An 18,851-nucleotide genomic window follows, 5' to 3' on the forward strand; every position below is an offset into this window, starting at 1 on the left:
AGTGCGCGGGCGGCCGAGTTCCCTGGTAAGCCCTGGTGGCCTGGAGTACAAATGAGAAATCGGATCGCGGGGTTCTGATCCCGAGCTGCTCTTCGAAGTATTCCTTGTGCTGTAGGCGTTATCCAGCCAGCTCATAATTCCGATAGGCCCCTCGCGAGTAGGATAAGATGAATTTAGATTGAGGGTGGGAGGCAGCCAGGGCGATTGCTACCTTCTCCACGTGGGTTGTGATAGAGGCCTTAAAAGTGAGGCTGTCCACCTGTCTTTCCTCGTGAATGACTGCGACCGTGTACCATCCTCCCCTGGAATAGTATGGGCCCGCAACGTCTACGTAGAAAACGCTGTGTTTGGAGCCATAATGGCGGTGCAGGGCATTCGCCAGCGCCTCACGCCGTCCATTCTGGTCTTCTCTGTCCATTTTGGTAGGAAGGGTTGAAACGCCGAGGGCGTCTCTCCATAGTTCGGGCACTCGTACCCTTTCCGCAATGGTCGCGTTCTATATATCGCCGGTCCAGATGGCGACGACCGGACACAGTCTGGGCAATACGGGTGTATAGATTAGTGAGGTGCGCCTCGCGCACCTCCCCATAGGTGTTCACCACCCCAATGCAAGGAGCCTCGTATAGGAGGCAGAGATCGGGAGGTGGAGCGCCCTCCTTCCACCGAAATGAACATGATGGAAGCATAAAACGTTCCGTCGAATACAAAAATGGCTGGTGGTTTAGGATTACTAAGCACGACATATTTTGCCAGAGTACAGTTTTTTACCGATGGACACCAACGCCAAGTACCTGAAAGCGCGACTGCGGTGTCCACTGATCCAGGGAGTCTGTTATACGCGTCCAACTTTTTCATCGTCAATGCCAATTTGCCCAAAAGTACGCCGGCGACCTATATGTTCAAGTGCCGCGTTTCTGCAGCACGGTTGTTATATCCAACGAGTATTGTTCTTGTGCCATGTTTCTGCCGCAACGTTCTCCATGCCAACGCACGCAGCGCACATATATCTGTCACTACCGCCTCATAGCTCGAAGCACGTATGTTATCTTTTCAATTGTACAAGCATGAGAAATGGCGAAAGAACTTCAGAAAATGTTTGAAGACTTTAAGCGCATTGGTTCGATAGTAGTACTAGTTGACGAAGACTTTCGACGACGATATAGGCTACACTTTTTTTATATATATTTCGCCACCATCGAAATGCAGCCGCTGGAGTGAACGTAAAAAGAAAAAAAACGGCAAGGGGGCCAATTCATGGTAACTTTTGAATCCGAAGAAATATATCTAATTTAATCACTTCTCATTTTCCGTAACTGGTAACTGTTGGCAATCGTTGCGTATGCTGTTCCGATGCTGCAAATGCATTCTAGCTTCCGTACGCACTGTAAAACACCCAATAAACTGAATTCAAAACTGAAATCGAAACCACATTTCCGCCGCTAGGCGGCCATCGGTACCTTCGAGCCTTTGTTTTGTTGATTTTTTCCCACCTGTTGTGTGTGGTGTGGCGTGTTGGTGTGCGGGCTTCAGCGGTTGTCGCGAACTGCGTTTTCGACCGCGTTTTTCGAGGTACTGCTTTGAACTGAAGTGTTTTTTGTGCATATATAACTGGAGTAGTGCGTAGGTTCGTTCACTGCTGTCCAAGTACTCGTATCTCACGTATCGGAACAGAAGCAGCCTTTGGAGGCTCTGCCGAATGCGTTTTTGTTGTAGATTGGCAGAAAGGCCGGCGCTCGCTCACGTTTTAAAGGTTTGATATGAGAAATCACGGGCGAAGTTATAATGTGCGCGTGTTTATGCACCTGAATGCATTTTGTAATATAGAAACGTCCTGAAGTCGGCGTTAATGAAAAACACGAGCGTTGCCGTGATTTGGAGACGTACTTCAGCTCGGCACGACTACGCACCTGCCTCGAATGGTAAGCAATACTATGTCTTCATGCATGCTGGTTTGCATTATTCAAAGCATATTTTATGGAAGAGCGGCCTTAAGGCTTGGCGCTTCTAGTACCAAAGTGCCAAGATCTGCAGACAGGCAGCTCTTTCCGTGTATCCAGGAAGAGAAGCAGCACTGAACAGAGTTCGCCGAGAATGATTCTACTCAGAGCTGTTTTTGTACTACTCCGGCCCTAGCTTCTATTTGTTTTCAAGTTGTGAGACACGTGTGATACGATATCTGTCTCACAACTTGAAAAGAATAGGAGCTAGGGCCGGAGTAGTATTCTCTGCTCCAAGCAAATTGCAACGTCTCTGCAAGAGTGTCAACCGTGAAGGGTTGCCACCTGCAGTATGCGAAAAGAACAAAGAATTCTCTTCTGTACGAGTGCCCCAAAAATGTGGCGCACAGGTGTGAGCTATCCCACGGAACGTGCTGTATCAGTCAAACAGGACATGCCTAAACGACTGTCTGAGCGAACACAAGCGCTCCTTAAAACCACCTCCCGAAAGCAATATGGTCATATATTGGCTGTTGTGTGAAAATTGCACCTCTGCTTTCAGCCGTACAACCATACTGTACACGCATAAGGACCAGCACACGCGGGAGATTGCTGTTGATGCGTTTGATCCGTCAGGAGCAAGACAAATGCATCAGCAAACTTTCTGTTGTGCTCACATGCAATGATCTAGGCTACATCAGTAGCTTAGATGGCAGAGTAACGGTTTTTTCTACATTTTTAAACATTCTTTTTTTTTTGTTTTTATTCGCCAGCGTTTTCGCCCTTCGCAGTCAATCAGTGCCACATGTTTTAAGCAGGCAAACTGTCGCAAAAAAAAATGTTGGTTGTGCTCTTTCTTCACCTGTTTATTGTGTGGCAGCAATAAAGATCGTCAGTCTTGAGTCAGCGCCGAGTCTGTCTAGTTCTTTCATCCCATTACAGTCATGCTGTGCCCTTCATGCTGACCAACATGTACCGAATAGCTCAAGAAAGTAACCTTTTACACTGTGAAGCCATTTTACCCATTGCATTCGCATGGTTTGAATGAATGACCATTCAGATTGCTATTGCATCTTTTTGGGAGCGAACAAGCTAAAATTTTGCAAGCTTACCAAACTCTTAGGATGCTTATGTTTGTTATTAGCAGCATTAAGTCTCCTTTGCTGCTCATGTCTACAGAGGGCAAAATGCTCGACTCATGATATTGCGGGAACTATATTTGGTAGGCTGGCCGGAACAATGCCTCCATCCAAGTGCGTAGGGGAGTGGGAGTTCTTAGTGTCACGGTTATACATGTGCACAATGTAAAGATTCAGATTGGTGTCCTCTTTGTAACTTGTAATTTTTCTAGTGCTACAGAAGCCTCTTACAGTCCAGCCAATATATTGACCTATATGGAAGCTGGTATATGCCTGGTGATAAGTAGGCTGTTTATTTTGTTGCTGTGCAATACTGAATAAGGTGATTCCACGCCACCTTATTCAGACTTTTGCATGGAAATTGATATATTTTATCCAATTTATGTTCTCATAAAAGTCATTTCAACTATTTTTCTGGGTTATCCAAAAGGCAAAGAATGTGATAAAAGTGTTTCATAGATGAAAAAAACGCAAGGCATGTCAGTCAGCTAAAAAAAAAAATCTATTTTTGAGGCATATTCAGCCACCAGTGGCACAATGAGGTTGGCCTCATTTATTTTCTAATGGCTGTGACATTTCTAAAACTTTAATTGGAGCAATTTTCGTTTTAGGCGAGAAAATAATTTTGCAGTTTGAGTCTCTACCTTCAACCCGAGCATTGCTGACTGCTTGCTCGACACTGCGGTGCACGCTAGAGCTGGTATCAAGGAGATGCAAAGCTTTGCTGCACGGTACTCCATGTGGATGCTCCTCATATTTTGATTTTGAAAAGTCTGCTGGCATGTTCGCTCACATTTTGTCAGTTTAAACTCGAGCATGACTTAAAGGGACACTGAGGAGAATTTGAAGTTGACTTGCATCGACAGAATACCAGCTCCTGATTACAAAAACGCCATTCATACTGACAACAAAGCTCTTGTAACGTAGAAAAGAGCAAGAACCAAAATACAGGTATCGCCGCCACAGGCCAAACTCGCAAGTACAAGCTTCATGACGTCATAGGACAAAACAGTGTTGCTAGAACCAATAGTTCTAGCAACACTAGGACACGAGAATCCACGAATCACTGAGGCGCAGCAAATGCATGCGCACATCTCCTTGACGTCGCCAGATGGCACCACGTACCCGACAGCTACGCGCGCTCCTGCAGCGCCGGGACCAATCAACGCCTGCTCACAGCGGCATGGGTAGTATGGGGGCTCCTGGTATTCCGCTAACGGTAACAAGGTACACGGTATGCTAAAGGTGTCTATTTGTGAGAACTTCGTTGACGACTTCGAGAAAGGGATCCATTGTAACGCTGGCAAAACGCCGGTGCAAACGTAAACGAAGCGACGGCCGCAATAGCCGATAGATGCCTTCAACGTGCGGCCGGCGGTAGCTTTCTTTTCGGCTGCTGCTGGGCCGCACTGCATGGCCGCCAGAAATCACGGAGTCTGCGTTACGTCATGTGAATGTCATGTTTCACGTCACTTAGTCCTGTGTCGTCATAGGAGAATCCCAAGTTTGAATCAGAGCGGCGGGAAAAACTTTTTCAACTTCGAATCCAAATTTCTTAGAAATAAATGCATTTTTCGCTGCCGGCCAAGTGGCAACAAAGCCATGAAATGCCGAACTATCGGATTTTGCTATAAAAAAAAAAATTTTAATAGAGCTCTCCTCAGTGTCCCTTTAAGTCCAGCATGCACCATTGAGAGAGATAAAAAAGGCTTGCTGTGGTGAAAAATGCGTATTCCTTTTAATGGTAGCACTCTTGTAAACCGCCTAGTAAGTTCACTTTTGTTTTCTTGAGTCATTTGTTGGAGCACCCAGAGGGCTACGACACTCTTACTGGTTTTCTCCACCCATGTAAACAGCTTATAGAGGATCAGTATTTGACCTTTCTATGGCCTCTGAATGCTTTCTCTTGCTGCAGGGGACCTCGCACTTCCACCAATGCCGTCCCATGTGATGGGGTGAAAAAGTCCATTCCACTGAAAAGTTTAAATAATTGTCATGGTAGTAGAGGTTTTAACTCTGATTGGTCAGACCGCGAAGAGTGCTTCCCGGCTGAGTACTGTTTGTATCGAGGAACGAGGGCCATGTGGCCATTCATTTTTACTTTTTGTAGATCTATCCTTCAGCAGATTTCTTTATTGCCGAAGCTGGTGGCATCGAAGACCAGCACACCATTGTATTCGTGCAGCGGAGTGCTGGTTTTGTGTAATTTACAGCTGCTGGCAAAGTGTGCTGGAGTGAAAAGGAAGCACTGAGCTGTGTCGATGTTGAACGCAGGGACTCAACTTGCAAGATTGTTTTCTCGCTTAAAACAAAAAAAAGCTCCAAATAATTTCATAATTTAATTAAGATCACCTCATTATGTAGTGGACTACTGAATATGTCACAAAAAGCAAATTTTCTCGACTTTAGAATCCTTTCGCTGACTTGCCTTACGTGTTTTTCTCTCTGAAACATTTTTATCGCCTTTGAATTCTGGACAGCTTATAAAATAGAATAACTACTGTGAGAACAAAAAATTTGATAAAAGATTTGAATTTTTTATATTTTGTACTTATTACAGCTTTTATTTAAAACAAAATAAGTTCAATTTACTGCATGGGATATGGAATACCTTTAATTTATATAACAAAAACTTCATAGTCCTGCATAAGAATGTTTCTTTTTACAAATTTTTTTTGCAAGGTTAGGTTTGGCTATCGCTTACAAACGAGATGGCGGCCACGACGGGAAAAAATTACTCTGCCTAAAACAAGCTGGGATAATGTTTGCCTAAGTAATGTAATAAGCCATGAATTTTTTTAAAGAAATCGAAGATTCGGTGCTAAGCCTGGAACAGTTGGCATGGAATGACCCAATGACACATAAATGCTAGCTGTGCGCTGGTTTGAAGAAGCCGTTATGATATTTTTGTAGCTCGATTAATATTGCAGTGTAGGTTGAATGCAATTTTTCCGCTTGCATAATTGGAATGGTTCCATATCATGCTGTTTATTTCGCATCTTGTATGTAAACTTATATTGCATTGCCTAGCCGCCATGGTGGCTCAGTGGCTATGGTGCTCGGCTGCTGACCCGAAAGACGCGGGTTCGATCCCGGCCGCGGCGGCTAGAATTTCTTTGGAGAAATTCTAGAGGCCCGTGTACTGTGCGATGTCAGTGCACTTTAAAGAACCCCAGGTGGTCGAAATTTCCGGAGCCCTTCACTACGGCGTCTCTCATAGCCTTAGTCGCTTTGGGACGTTAAACCCCACAAACCAAACCAAACCATATTGCATTGCCAATATTTTTTGCTGCTAGCATTCACCCCATATGGATATTGCTGCTCCTGAGCAACATACTCAACTGATCCACTGGAATGGTATCACTGTGTGTATCTTTGGTAAATTTCTGGGAAAAATTTATGCATTCACCTGGCTGCTTGGTATTTTCATGTTTCATATGTAATGACTGATGAAGTGCAGATCTGTCCTAAGGATGAATGTGGCCATTTGTTAACCCCATTTTACAGTTGTGATATTTACCAAATGATTAATTCTATTTATCTACTTTGTAGTTTTGTTCACTACATGGTGCATGTATGCCTCAAAGAAAGGGAACGTGAACCAGAAAGGAAGCAGCTTGGAACCCCTTGTGGACTTTTTCCAGATGTAGACTTCATCTCTTAATGTGTGATAGTATATTAGTCGAGGCAAAGCAGCGTGCAGGGTAACAGGACACTGACAGGAAGACAGAGATACTGTGCTGACTAACAATTGAGGAATTTATTGCTTTGCTCACTATAAATACAAGAAATATCATCCAAAATACAAAAGAAGGAAAGTCATGGAATCATCTTTTGGTCACATCTGTCGTGATTATTTATCCAGTTAGTCAATTTCTTTTTTCGTTAGCTTTAGTGATGATGTGCTTGCATAGGTTGAACAATTCTTGTGTGTCATGTACGTCTCGTATATCTCGGCATGAGCTGTTAATTATATTTCCTAAGAATTTTACGTCGTCGAAAGTGTGGGGTGCACTCACAGTTCGACACGTGTCTTGCTAGTTTTCTACTGTATCCTGTCTCAGTATTGCCAACTTGTTCTGTTAGACAAATGTTGACGCGTTGACCTTATTTCCCAACATACGACGCTCCGCATGAGAGAAGGATCATGTAAACTAAGCCACAGTCGCATGCTGTGAATTTGTTTCGGTGCTTCATCTTGTGCTGGGCTGTTTTTGAAGCACTTTTTGCTGGGCGCGTTGCATACTACGTTCAGCTACTTTCTGCGAAAAAGCAAATGAAGCCATCGCAAAGAACTTCCGCAAGCTGCAAAAGAAGCTCAAGCGCCAAACAGTGAAGAACGAAACCTAAAAAACTTGTGTCAAGCCTACAACTTCACCAATTTAGTGCTGGCTATGAAGAAAAGTGATGGCCTATGCCTGAATGCCTTCTCTATTGCAAAAAAAAAACGCAACAATAACTGGCCTTTCAGAGTAATTGTCGCTGAACAAGGATCAAGGCAGCAACCCTTAGGGCAGTATCTGCAAGAATTGCTCTCCTTGTTCACCATGGGAGACCTCTTCCTGGTAAAGAAGCCAGAAGTGTCCGCATTCCTCTCGAACAGCTGTACAGAAGAATTGTCTTCTCATTCTGATCAAGGACTTACATTGCACGCTGCTAAATGCCGCCTTGTTTGAGAATTATAAGAGAAGGCATTAATTCAATGGGAGCAGTACGATTCCAGAACCTGTGCAGAATTAATGCGGATAGGTTCCTCGAGTTGCTAACCATCTACTTCCGTTCTTCCTTTGTAAAGTTTAATGATGTGTGCATACAGTGGCAGGGAGTATGCACCAGTTCCGGCGTTGCACTAATTCTTATTGTGCTGCTAGCCTGTCAAGATAGCCAGCTATTAAAAAGCTTTGCATGGCGCCAGTTTGATAACAACCTTCCGATTTGTGGACGACTTCTTAGTAATCCACAAGCTTCATTACCAAGGGTAACACAGAGTCATTGTTGACATCTTCAAGACCTTCTCCGAAGTCCTTGCCAACTTTGAGCTGACCAAAGAAATGCCACTGGAGGTACAGCTTCCCGATCTTTGTACTTTGTAGAGGCCCATATGTGCTGGCGTTACTTCCCAAGGTCGAAAAAAAGGCTGTTGCTACTGGCGCACTGAAAAATATCCTAAATAGCTCGTGTATTGACCGTCGGCAAGAATGCCTTGAGGCCCACCTGACATGGCTACCTGAAGGTGGTTTCCCAGATGACCTCATCTGCAGCCTTAGCTTCAGGATAAAGAAATTTGCCTATCTACCTCTAAAAGGCTTCAGAAAGAACGGAACGTAGCTGTCATAGCATATTATTATGGGGTTTAGCTCAGCAGCAGGCACACCAAACCAAGTCACCCCAAGCACTAGCTGCAGCGTCCCTGTTGTCGTCAACTGCCCAGCGTCAAAACATCCTCTTCGCCTTACAACTTACACTGTAGCACTACCCCCTCCGCCTCGCGGAAGGAAGCACAGTCCCTGGGCGCCCTAAGGTGGTGTGAATGGTAGGGCTTAAGACAGGTGACGTGCACGAGCTTTGTGGAGGGGGCCGCGGGAGTGCAGGGACGTGATTTCATAGGTCACGTTGCTCAGTTGCCTGAAGAGAAGACGCGGTAAGGACCCACGCAACGAGGCAGCAGCTTCTCACCCAGGCCCACATGGTGCGCAGGGAGCCAGAGGAGTACGTGGAAGCCGGGAGGGTAGTGGGCAACACGGTGATTAAGGTCATAGGTGCATGGTATCAGCCACGCACTAAAGAAAGTGGTCAGGCAGGCTAGTGTGAACTTAGTATGCAACACGCCCAGCAAGGGTTCTTCAAAGACAGCCTGGTATAAAAGAAGGCTGTCAAATCCACAGCATGCGACAGTGACTTAGGCGCCTTGTTTACTAAGTTCACACCAGCTCGCCTGACCACTTTCTCTTGCGTGTGGCTGATACCATGCACATATGCCGTCACAGCTAACTTCCATTCTTCTTTCTGAAGCCTCGTTGGTGTGGATCAGCAAATTTCTTTCATTATCTTCAAGCCAAGGCTGCAGACGATTTCATCCGGGAAACCAGCTTCAGGTAACTATGCTAGTTGGGCCTCAACGCTTTCCTGCTGACAGTCAATACACGATCTGTTTGAGACATTTTTTAGTGTGCCAGTAGCAACAGTCTTTTTTTCGACTGGGGGACAACACCAGCACATACGGGCCTCTGTGATGTGCAGCCATAGATTGAGAAGCTGTACCTCCAGCAAGGACTTCGTTGTGTTGCCCTTGTTTAGGAAGCTTGTGGATTACTAGGAATCATCCAAAAATCGGAAGGTCATTATCAAATTGGTGCCATGCAAAGCTTTTTAATAGTTCGCTATCTTGACAGGCTAGCAGGACAATGAGAATTAGTGCAACGCAGGAACTGGTGCATACTCCTTGCCATTGTATGTGCAGATCATTAAACTAAAATAATAGATGGTTAGCAACTCGAGGAATCTATCAGCATTAAAGGTGCACTGAAGAGGAATCTGAACTTGTCTTTTTGCCGCGGGAACTCGATCTACACGTTCCGAGATTTCTTAGAAACTGCGATTTACTGCCCTGTGTGGCCGATTTCCCCAATTAAATCGAATTAACTTCCGGCTCCCTCCTTTTTTTTTTTTTAATTCTGCCTCGTACGGTGGGCGGAGTCGACCAACACGTGGAGCGCCTTTCACCCAGTCCCGTGGCGGCTTGCCGCTCTGCCATCGGCGGAGTAATACGTAGTAGTCCGTAGTAGCAAATTGTCTGCGCGTATTTTTATTTCTTCGGGCTTATTTTGCGGCTATATTAGCTGCGAATGAAACTATTTATTCATGGAAACCTAAAAAACAAAATAAAGCGAAAGCAAAGCCTCCACAGGACTGGGTGAAAGGCGCTCCACGCGTTGGTTGACTCCTCCCACCGTACGAGGCAGAATTAAAAAAAAAAAGGCGGGAGCCAGACGTTAATTCGTTTTAATTGGGGAAATAGGCCGCACAGGGCAATAAGTCACTGTTTCTAAGAATGCTAGGAACGTGTGGATCGAGTTCCCGCGGCAAAAAGACATGTTCAGAATCCTCTTCAGTGCGCCTTTAATTCTGCATTGGTTCAGGAATCATGCTGCTCCCATTGAATCAATGCCTTCTCTTACCATCTAAAACAAGGTGGTATGTGGCAGCGTGTAATGTTAGTCCTTGATGACAATGAGAAGACACTCCTTTTGGACGGCTGTTAAAGAGGAATGCGGACACTTCTGGCTTCTTTACCAGGAAAAGGTCTTCCACGGTGAGCAAGGAGAGCAATTCTTGCAGATACTGCTCTAAGGGTTGCTGCCACAATCCTTGTTCAGAGACAATTACTCTGAAAGGCCAGTTATCGTTGCGTATTTTTGCCATAAAGAAGGCATTCAGGCGTAGGCCCTCACTCTTCTTCACAACCAGCCCTAGTTTGGTCAAGCTGTTGGCTTGGCCTTCTTTTCCAGCTTGTGGAAGTTCTTTGCAGTGGCTTCATTTGCTTTTTCACAGAAAGTAGCTGAATGTAGTATGCAATGCTCCTAGCAAAGGTGCTTCAAAAACAGCCCAGCGTAAGACGAAGTGCAAAGACAAATTCACGGCATGCGATAGTGGCTTAGGAGCGTCCTGTGTTGGAAAATAAGGTCAGCGTGTTCACATTTATCTAATGCAACATGTCGGCAATACTGAGAAAGGATATGGTAGCAAGCTACCAAGACACGTATCGGACTGTGAGTGTATATCACACTTCCGACAATGTAAAATCCTGAAGAAATGTAAGAGACGTGTATGGTACATAAGAATTGTTCAACCTGTTTAAGCACATCATCACTAACTCTAATGAAAAAGAAATTGACTACCTGGATAAATAATCACGACAGATTTGACAAAATGGCCATTCCCTGACTTTCCTTCTTTGTATCTTGGATGATGCTTCCTGTATTCATTGCAAACTAAACAATAAATTCCTCACTTATCGCTGCACCTGTCTTGTCTGTGTCCTGTTATCCTGCGTGGTTTTGCAAAGATTCATGCGCCAACTGGCCCACCTCCTTGTAATAGTTTAGTGGCCTTGTGCAAATTTTTCTTGATGGATTTTTGAGTTTACCGGCTGCAGACATGGGAGATATGTTAACTTAACACTGTTGCCTGCCTTTCAAGATGTAACTTGCTTGGTATAATAATGAATGCATGCTTTGTGTTCGTTGCAGCCGACCACTCTCATGGAAGGGGTTGTGTTGCTGACTTTGATCAGACACTGTGCTTTCTGTTGTTATAGTGAATGTTGCACATTACTTGTTGTTCGGTTTATTGTAAAGCATATTGAAGTGCGCTATTTTCGTTTTTGTTGTCATGGTGTTTTGTGCGTTTTATAGTCAGTTTACCCGCCAGGCAGGCCAGCGGTTTGCACTAGCTTGTAGCAGTTCGTGCAGAATTAATTGCATGGCCTGACCACTTTCGTTCCATTTCATAACATATAGCTTTTTAGCTAAAACATTGTGTATATAATGCCGTTTAGAGCTATTTTTTCTAAACTACACTGGCCTCTTTGGAATGTTTCAAAAAATAACAGCTGGCGCTTGCTTGCCACATGGGCAGATTTTCTTCTTTCTGTTAGTGTTAGCATGCATAATAAAACATTGTTAATGAGCAGTATGTTGGAATTTATAAGGAACATTGAGCAGTGTAAACTGGTATGAAATATTTTACTGTTTTTGTCTAAAATGCAGACTCGCACCATGTATGCTGTTCACCGAAGACAATCCTGAGGTGGCTGGGGACCTGTTCGTCGAGGGAGGATGACTACTCAGCAGGCTTACCACTGCGGCTCTCTCCACAACTGCCATAATGTCAGGAATATGGGTGTTCAGCATAAGTTGCCTTAAGTTTGCTTTTTGCTTATTCCTGGGAGTTAGCGTCACAGTCCAAGCCTTCTTCAGGCTGGTATATAAGGCTGCACAAGTATGAATTTTTCATTCTGTTTGCTCTGATAAAAATTGGGAGGTAGAGTAAGTGCTATATAGCCTTATTCTTGCAGCACCATAAACCCAATAAAAGCAAGTATGGTGCTTTTGTACCTTAAAATTTTTAGTTCTTTGGTTGGTGGTAAGGAATTCATTGGAGAAGCTTCTTGTGCTTTGTTTTATGGATGTGTTTTGTTTGAATAAAAGTTTTCCACATTTCTGCAGTTTTGTGATTTGTTTGTTAATAAACGTTTTTCGTAGGTGCACACAGCCTGTTTACTGCTATGAAGAGCTCCAGTAATACAGGAGTATTGCATTACGTAGGCATTATAATGGTAAATTTAAAGAACGCTTAAGAAAAGTAATAAAAGTGGGAACAAATTATGAACCCATTGCATGCTTTTTTCCTGAAGGGTGTAGGGGTGTAAGACGCGTAAAACGCCTGTGGCTGGGTGGTAATAGTGTGTGAATCACCTCAGCACCTTTGGGTCAAGTTTTGTCATTTTCGGGTTTGTTCTTTCCTGAAACACCCCACGTGAAAGATGTATTGAAGTCACAAAACTCCCTTCTGGTCCGGGTGCAAGGGTGCGAGTTATAGACACCTAGAAACTCCTTTAAAGGTGTTTTATTTTTTACAGTGTCGGTAGAGAAAAAGGGTATTTTCGTATTTACGGTGAACTGTTGTCTTTGTGATGCTCCTGAAACGATTGAGCATTGTTTTATTAATTGTAAAGATGGAATATTCTTGTGGGACATCATGCAGCGGACATTGAAAAAAAAGACAGTTTGACGCCGCATTCTGTACGATTTCTCACTGCACAACCATTTTTTGGGGAACCCTTAAATATCTTATTTTTAATTGGATTACACAGCTGGCGGAAAACACGCATGATGCACCGACATTGTGAATCTGTTGCTGAAGACTATTTCTGTAGAATGATTGCACACCTGAAAGAATTGTATGTCCAGAACGAGTTTGAACCGGAGTGGCACTGACTCTTAGCGCTGTGTTGTTCCTTGCCTTTTTTCTAGTTCTTTGTTTCATAGGTGTGTCATGTTATGTTGTATTAGCTATATGCTCCGAACTGACTTTCTTACCGCAAAGCTATTTATATGTTTCATCGTTGTGAGAAAACGGCTTATGTGGGGATCTTCCTGCTACCGATCCAAGACACGAAAGCTCGAAACCTACGGAAGCTGGTCGCGTCATGGCGCAAATTACGCGAGGTCACGACGTGATTTTGGCTAGAAACATAAGCGTCCTTCTAAAGTAACCTCGGTATTTAGCTGTCCATGTTTCCTTGAAATACCGAAGACCGAGTTGGAAAGGTCCCTACCATGACCTGCAAGACAAATAAGCGATCACAAAAAGCGACGGTAGAACCAGTAGCAGCGGGGCTGTTGATAAAACAAAATAAAAGTAGAATAAGGAATGGGTACTTCCTGGGGAATCTGCCGTAGGCAAGTGATCTGCAGCTGGTGGAAGGGCTAGGGGAGCAGATAGGGAGGTGGAGGGATAGAAGGGATGGTACCTAAAATCGGCAACGCCACTACTGTTCATAACTCAATGGATGCTTTCATGACACTCAGCTTACTGCGCTGCTGGAAACTTGATTCGAAAACTGTGCTCTCACCTGGTTCTCAGTGATGTACCTCGCACTGATTCCGGATAACTCCTCTTCAGTTCGAGGTGCAGATGACCCCACGTCGACGTGATGAGGCCTCTTCTACGTCGGGGAAAAGACCGTCATCTGCAGCGGGCCAGCGTGCCGAGAACGCCAGTAAAGGAACGATGGACGAGTTCGGCCGACAGATGAGGGAGGAACCCGTCATGGAGATCGGAGAGGAGTCTCCGCGTGGCCGCTCTGACAATGAAGGCAAGCGACTGTGCAGCGCACTGACGTTCTCCAAGCCAGAAGTGTTGTTGCCTCTTCTTCTGTCCGAAATTCTTCCCTTTCGAGCCTTTTTATGTTTGAAAACAGAGGCTTGTTTGGTTTATGGTTCATGGGGGTTTAACGTCCCAAAGCGGCTCAGGCTATTAGGGACACCGTAGTGAAGAGCTTTGGAAATTTTTACCACCTGGGGTTCTTTAACGTGCTCTGACTTCGCACAGTACACGGGCCACTGGAATTTCGCCTCCATCAAAATTCGACCACGGTGGCCGGGATCGAGCCCATATCTTTTCGATCAGCAGTTGAGCGCCAAAACCACTGAGCCACCGCAGCGGCAACAGAGGCTTGTGGATAGTGCGAGCTACGGCAATAAGGTCAATGGTTTAGGCATTGCAACCCCAACTTCTTAAGGAGATCGTTGGTATTGACAGTACTTATTTACCTCTTCCAAGAGAAGGACCCCTTTTCTCAGCTTTCCTTTTTTCCCTCTTTCGCAGCTTCCTTGATCGACACGAGCTACCTTAGGATGCGCCTCTGGAAAGATAAGCTGTCATCACGGCACATTCCTTCCCCCATGCAAGACGCTGTGGCCATAACTATTTCGGCTGAATTTGCCGTATTCATTTTCTCTGGTGGTTGAACTTTTCATGGCGCAATACTAGTAGTTGCTGCTCTGCCTGAGTACCATAGTGATAAAACCGAGTTTCTTGGACAGTCACTGTTATTTCGAACTGGAATATGCTACACGTCACTGCAAATTCTGCAAATTCTGCTTGGTCATGCTTGTAAAACAGCGCTAAAAGGCAATGGATGACCAAGAAGACGGGACGAGAGCTGCGCTAAAATTAATGGTGCTAGAGGCAGTTGCGCATCCTTTGTCTTTTTATTGGTAGGTCGTGCTTCTACGGACGTGACCTACAAACGAGCTGAACTTGCCGTTTTACTTAAGCTCGGACGTGTCTTCTAGATGTCATTCTTCATCAAAGGTGAAATGTTCGCGGCCCACTTTGCAAAAAGAATCGCGGAAAGAGCCTCTCGTGGATAATAATCACAACACTTTCCTGATATATTTTAAGTTTGCCGATACTCTCCGACCTGGCACGATCAGGTCGTGATAACGGTCGACTATTTCTTGGGTTCACACTGCTAACGTTCCTCAGTCTTCCATCCCAAAATTTCCACTGTTAATTTTTTTTCAAACTTCTTCACAGCCAATTATGGGGAAAAGATTTCACTCCTTGTTTGCAATATGCATTTGAAAATTATTGTCAGAATTCCAGATTTTTATTAGACACCTTTTAAGGACTATGTTGCAGCCAAACATTGAGGCCGGACCTCCGTGGCGTAGTCATGTTCTCAAAAGGCAGCTTTTACTATGGCCAGTCTGCTATCATGGACTGGATGGTCATGAAGTAAACATTATTACTATCATCGTTTTGAAAAATAAAAAAAATTATGACAGCTTGTTTCCACAGTTGAAGGTGTTACGCTTTTCGTCAGCGCGGCCTTCTCGACGATCTGAAATTATGTTAAACCTTGAGAAACGGATCTTAGATTGGTCATTCATAAAGTGCAGATATCAACTGCACTGAAAAAAAAGAAAGAAACGCTTAGGTTTCGACAACTTGACTGGGCCGATAGCTTTCGATGATCGTAAACAGCGTCACAACTTGTAATGAACACTAAACAGCTTGAGACTTCGTACTTTCTTACACGTTCACAGAAAAAAAATGACGTTTAGATTTTGGTAACTTCGGGGGCTCATCACTTTCGGTGATCTCAAACAGCAGCTAAGCTTATCACTTCGGTTTTGGAGAATGTCCATTTTATTAAGAGACATCTCACTTTCAATCGACGCTTGAAAGATGACAATTAGATTTTGTCAACTTGACTGAACCGATAGCTTTTCTACACGCCGTCGGAAACGCTAAGTATACGTTAGATGCGAAGTCGCTGAGGGGAATGCTTGTGCTAGTCTAGCGTGCATGGCAGATACAATAAACTCTTCGCGCTGGCCACTGTGTGCCTGAGGCCAGAACGTGGAATTTTAAACAAGTTAGCGCTCGACATATGCTGCGACAACAACATTAACGAAAGCACAAATGCGACACAGCAGTTATGTGTATGACGTCAGAACTGTGCCCTGGAAGAAGGTTATTCACTGATTCTTCTATCAATGGATCTACTAGAACTGCTGCATCGACCTGTGGACGGAAGGTGAAAAGCCCGAGGTAGTTTAACACGATGGCGGTGACACTTGTCTTTGCCTAGTGATGTGTGCGAGGTTCTTTATTGTGTTATTCACAGCAGTTACCTGTGTTCCCTGGTGAGTGATTTGTGTTGGAAGGCGATTAATGCAGTGCTTTAAATGGTCTGCGTTTCTTATATCGCGTTGCATCTGATACCGTTCGATGGGAACCGTCTGTGACCTGTCAGTAGGCTTACGAGAAAGCAAGTTTGCTCTTTCATTTTCAACCAAGAGAAAATGAAATTCGTACCACGTGTCCCCTTCGCTAGTGTTCTCACGAAGATTTAGTACAGTGTGAAACGAAACGCCTAAAATTCAAAGGCGATCACACCCGCGGTAACGAGTACATGTTCAGCGCCAGCTGTTCTTTGTAATTTGTAACCTTTGAATTTGCCATGCGTGAGCGTGAGGCGATTGCGGTTATCTTTTGACCGGGACCCTGTGAAGTAGCAGTGCTTGCGGGATTCCTCGCGCGCTTTTGACGACGACTACTACTCGTGGGCCGGGAACGTTCACCTGAAAATCTTGCGCTGTTGGAGTTCCGATCGGCTGTGTGTTGGAAGAGTGCGTCATACTCTCTGTGAGAAAACTAATTGTTCTTTTCTCTGACTCAAGCACAGTTCTGAGATCTTTCTCAAGCACCGCTGACCTAGGGTAGAAAATGAGAATAGGTGGACAAGGTTTAGCGCCATACGTCAGTGTAAAACGGAAAGAAGGGTGCGCTATAATGACCGAATTACACAAGAGTGCAGTGCTCTGTGGAGCTGCTGTGTGTGTGATGTAAGCCTTTGTCAGTAGTTTAGAGTCCAGAGGGTCTACCTTCAAGCCGTGCAGTGGGGCTCCTGTAGAGAGAGAGAGAGAAACCATTCAATGAACAACAGAGAATTTAGCCGGCGTTTAAAAATCGCTGGCACGTTACTCTGCCTGGGGAAGGGAACTTGGGAGGTAAAGACGGAAGTAGAGCGGGTCGTAAAAGGTAACATACAAGAACCAAAAAGGGAAGAAGATAAAATGCGGCCGTTAAATGCGTAATATAAGGTGCATCGTTGTAGCATATGTAATGATGAAGTGCATTCGTGCACAGTGAAATGATGAAGCGCCCCTGTAGTATTTGTAGGATCCCTACCTACTGCAGCGGGCAGGACCAGAAACCTTGGCTTCAGGTGATTTGGAACGCTGAGGATGTGTTACGAGCCACGCGGTGGTGCTCGGAAGCAGACCTCCTGTTCTGTAAACTTCTGGCAAAGGGTGTACATAATGCGGTGCCTCTAGTTGGTGCTGCACCTCGCCATGCTGTTTTAGTCGCTCAGGTCGTTTTTCCCAGGCATACTTTCTCAAACATTGGCACAGCCGAACATGTTTTAGCTCACGTGCGGAGAAATACGTTTTGTGCATCCTGAAATTGCCGATGGCGTCCGAGACACTTCGCTGTATACTTGGCGGGGAGACAGCGCTCCTGGCTTTCCTCTAGGGCGAAATCGTCCTCACTAATCGCTCAGGCCCCGCCGCAGTGGCTCAGTGGTTACGGCGCTCGGCTGCTGACCCGAAAGACGCGGGTTCGATCCCGGCCGCAGCGGCCGAATTTCGATGAAGGCGAAATTCTAGAGGCCCGTGTGCTGTGCGATGTCAGTGCACGTTAAAGAACCCCAGGTGGTCGAAATTTCCGGAGCCCTCCACTACGGCGTCCCTCATAGCCTTAGTTGCTTCGGGACGTTAAACCCCAATAAACCAAACCAAACCAAAACTAATCGCTCAGGGTTGAAGGTGCAGAGAACCAACCAGTCCGTGTGTGTGGACGGAATTCGCAGGTGGACCGATAGGGGTCGACGGAGAGAACAACGATGAGGAGGTGCCACAACGCCGCCGACGCAAACGGCGCGCTCTCTTCAAGCCGCTGGGGAGTGTAGGAAGACCTGTCTACCGTGCCAAGGTCGAATACGAGGAAATGTACGAATGCTACCGCTGCCACGTCCGGTACATGTTCAAGCGAGAGCTCGAGTACCACTTGCGACTGCACACGGGGGCACCGCTGATCCCGTGCGACGTGTGTCTTCTGGAGTTCCCGACGAGCCGCATGCTGTCCAGCCATCGTGTCAAGAAGCACGGCCGCTCGCCACTGTTCAGGAAGCAACGCTGAGCCACCGCGCTCACTGCGGGCCTGGTCTTAAGATATATTTTTAAAACCTACACAGCAAGGCTGTAGCGGAAGTTTATTGTAGTGCGCAGGAATTGCACTACACCACACTATTAAGAACACAAAATTGTTTGTTGATGAATTCAGTGTTTAATAAATGTATTTTTACCACTTGAAAAACTGGCGTCAATATTCAGTGTGCCTGCCGAAGTACAGCAAATAAAGCAAGTAGGTAAGTACATCAGGTGACAGTGTACACCGAGTAAAGTATACCATGGGCCAGAAAGCGTGAAATACTTAAATTGTTTCAAACAAGCAATGCTTACCGTGAAGCACTCTTCGCATACCTGACATACCGGGAACTTTTCACATCATTGAACAGCAGCAACACAGGTGCATTGCAAGTCAAGTTAAGGCAAGCAGATTCAGGTCGGGTCTTCCTTGTGTGTACTCTCTCAGCTTGTAGGCCCGAGTTTGCGGCTGCTCTAATGTATGCCTC

General features: G+C 45.2%; 1 protein-coding gene across 2 annotated transcripts; it reads left to right on the forward strand.

Annotated features, from left to right (window-relative positions):
• Positions 1-1,466: 1,466 nt before the first annotated feature.
• Positions 1,467-18,478, forward strand: LOC149336105 (uncharacterized). Of its 2 annotated transcripts, none has more exons than XM_089552590.1 (3): positions 1,467-1,569; positions 13,763-13,955; positions 18,027-18,477. In XM_089552590.1, exons 2-3 carry the CDS (start codon positions 13,775-13,777, stop codon positions 18,353-18,355), a joined length of 510 nt encoding a protein of 169 aa, XP_089408716.1. In that variant the 5' UTR covers positions 1,467-1,569; positions 13,763-13,774; the 3' UTR covers positions 18,356-18,477. The 2 variants fall into 2 exon arrangements, with proteins under 2 accessions (XP_089408716.1, XP_089408715.1); XM_089552589.1 differs by lacking the exon at positions 1,467-1,569 and adding an exon at positions 1,587-1,919 and having other exon boundaries at positions 18,027-18,478.
• Positions 18,479-18,851: the final 373 nt, after the last annotated feature.

This window comes from Amblyomma mixtum, chromosome 7 (genome assembly GCF_055824585.1).
Source record: "Amblyomma mixtum isolate Tamu chromosome 7, ASM5582458v1, whole genome shotgun sequence".
In the NCBI taxonomy this organism is placed as follows: domain Eukaryota; kingdom Metazoa; phylum Arthropoda; class Arachnida; order Ixodida; family Ixodidae; genus Amblyomma; species Amblyomma mixtum.

Coding starts and splice junctions, on each gene's coding strand:
- LOC149336105 (XM_089552589.1), top strand. Junction 13,956..18,026: donor TGGCCGCTCTGACAATGAAG/GCAAGCGACTGT, acceptor CGGAATTCGCAG/GTGGACCGATAGGGGTCGAC.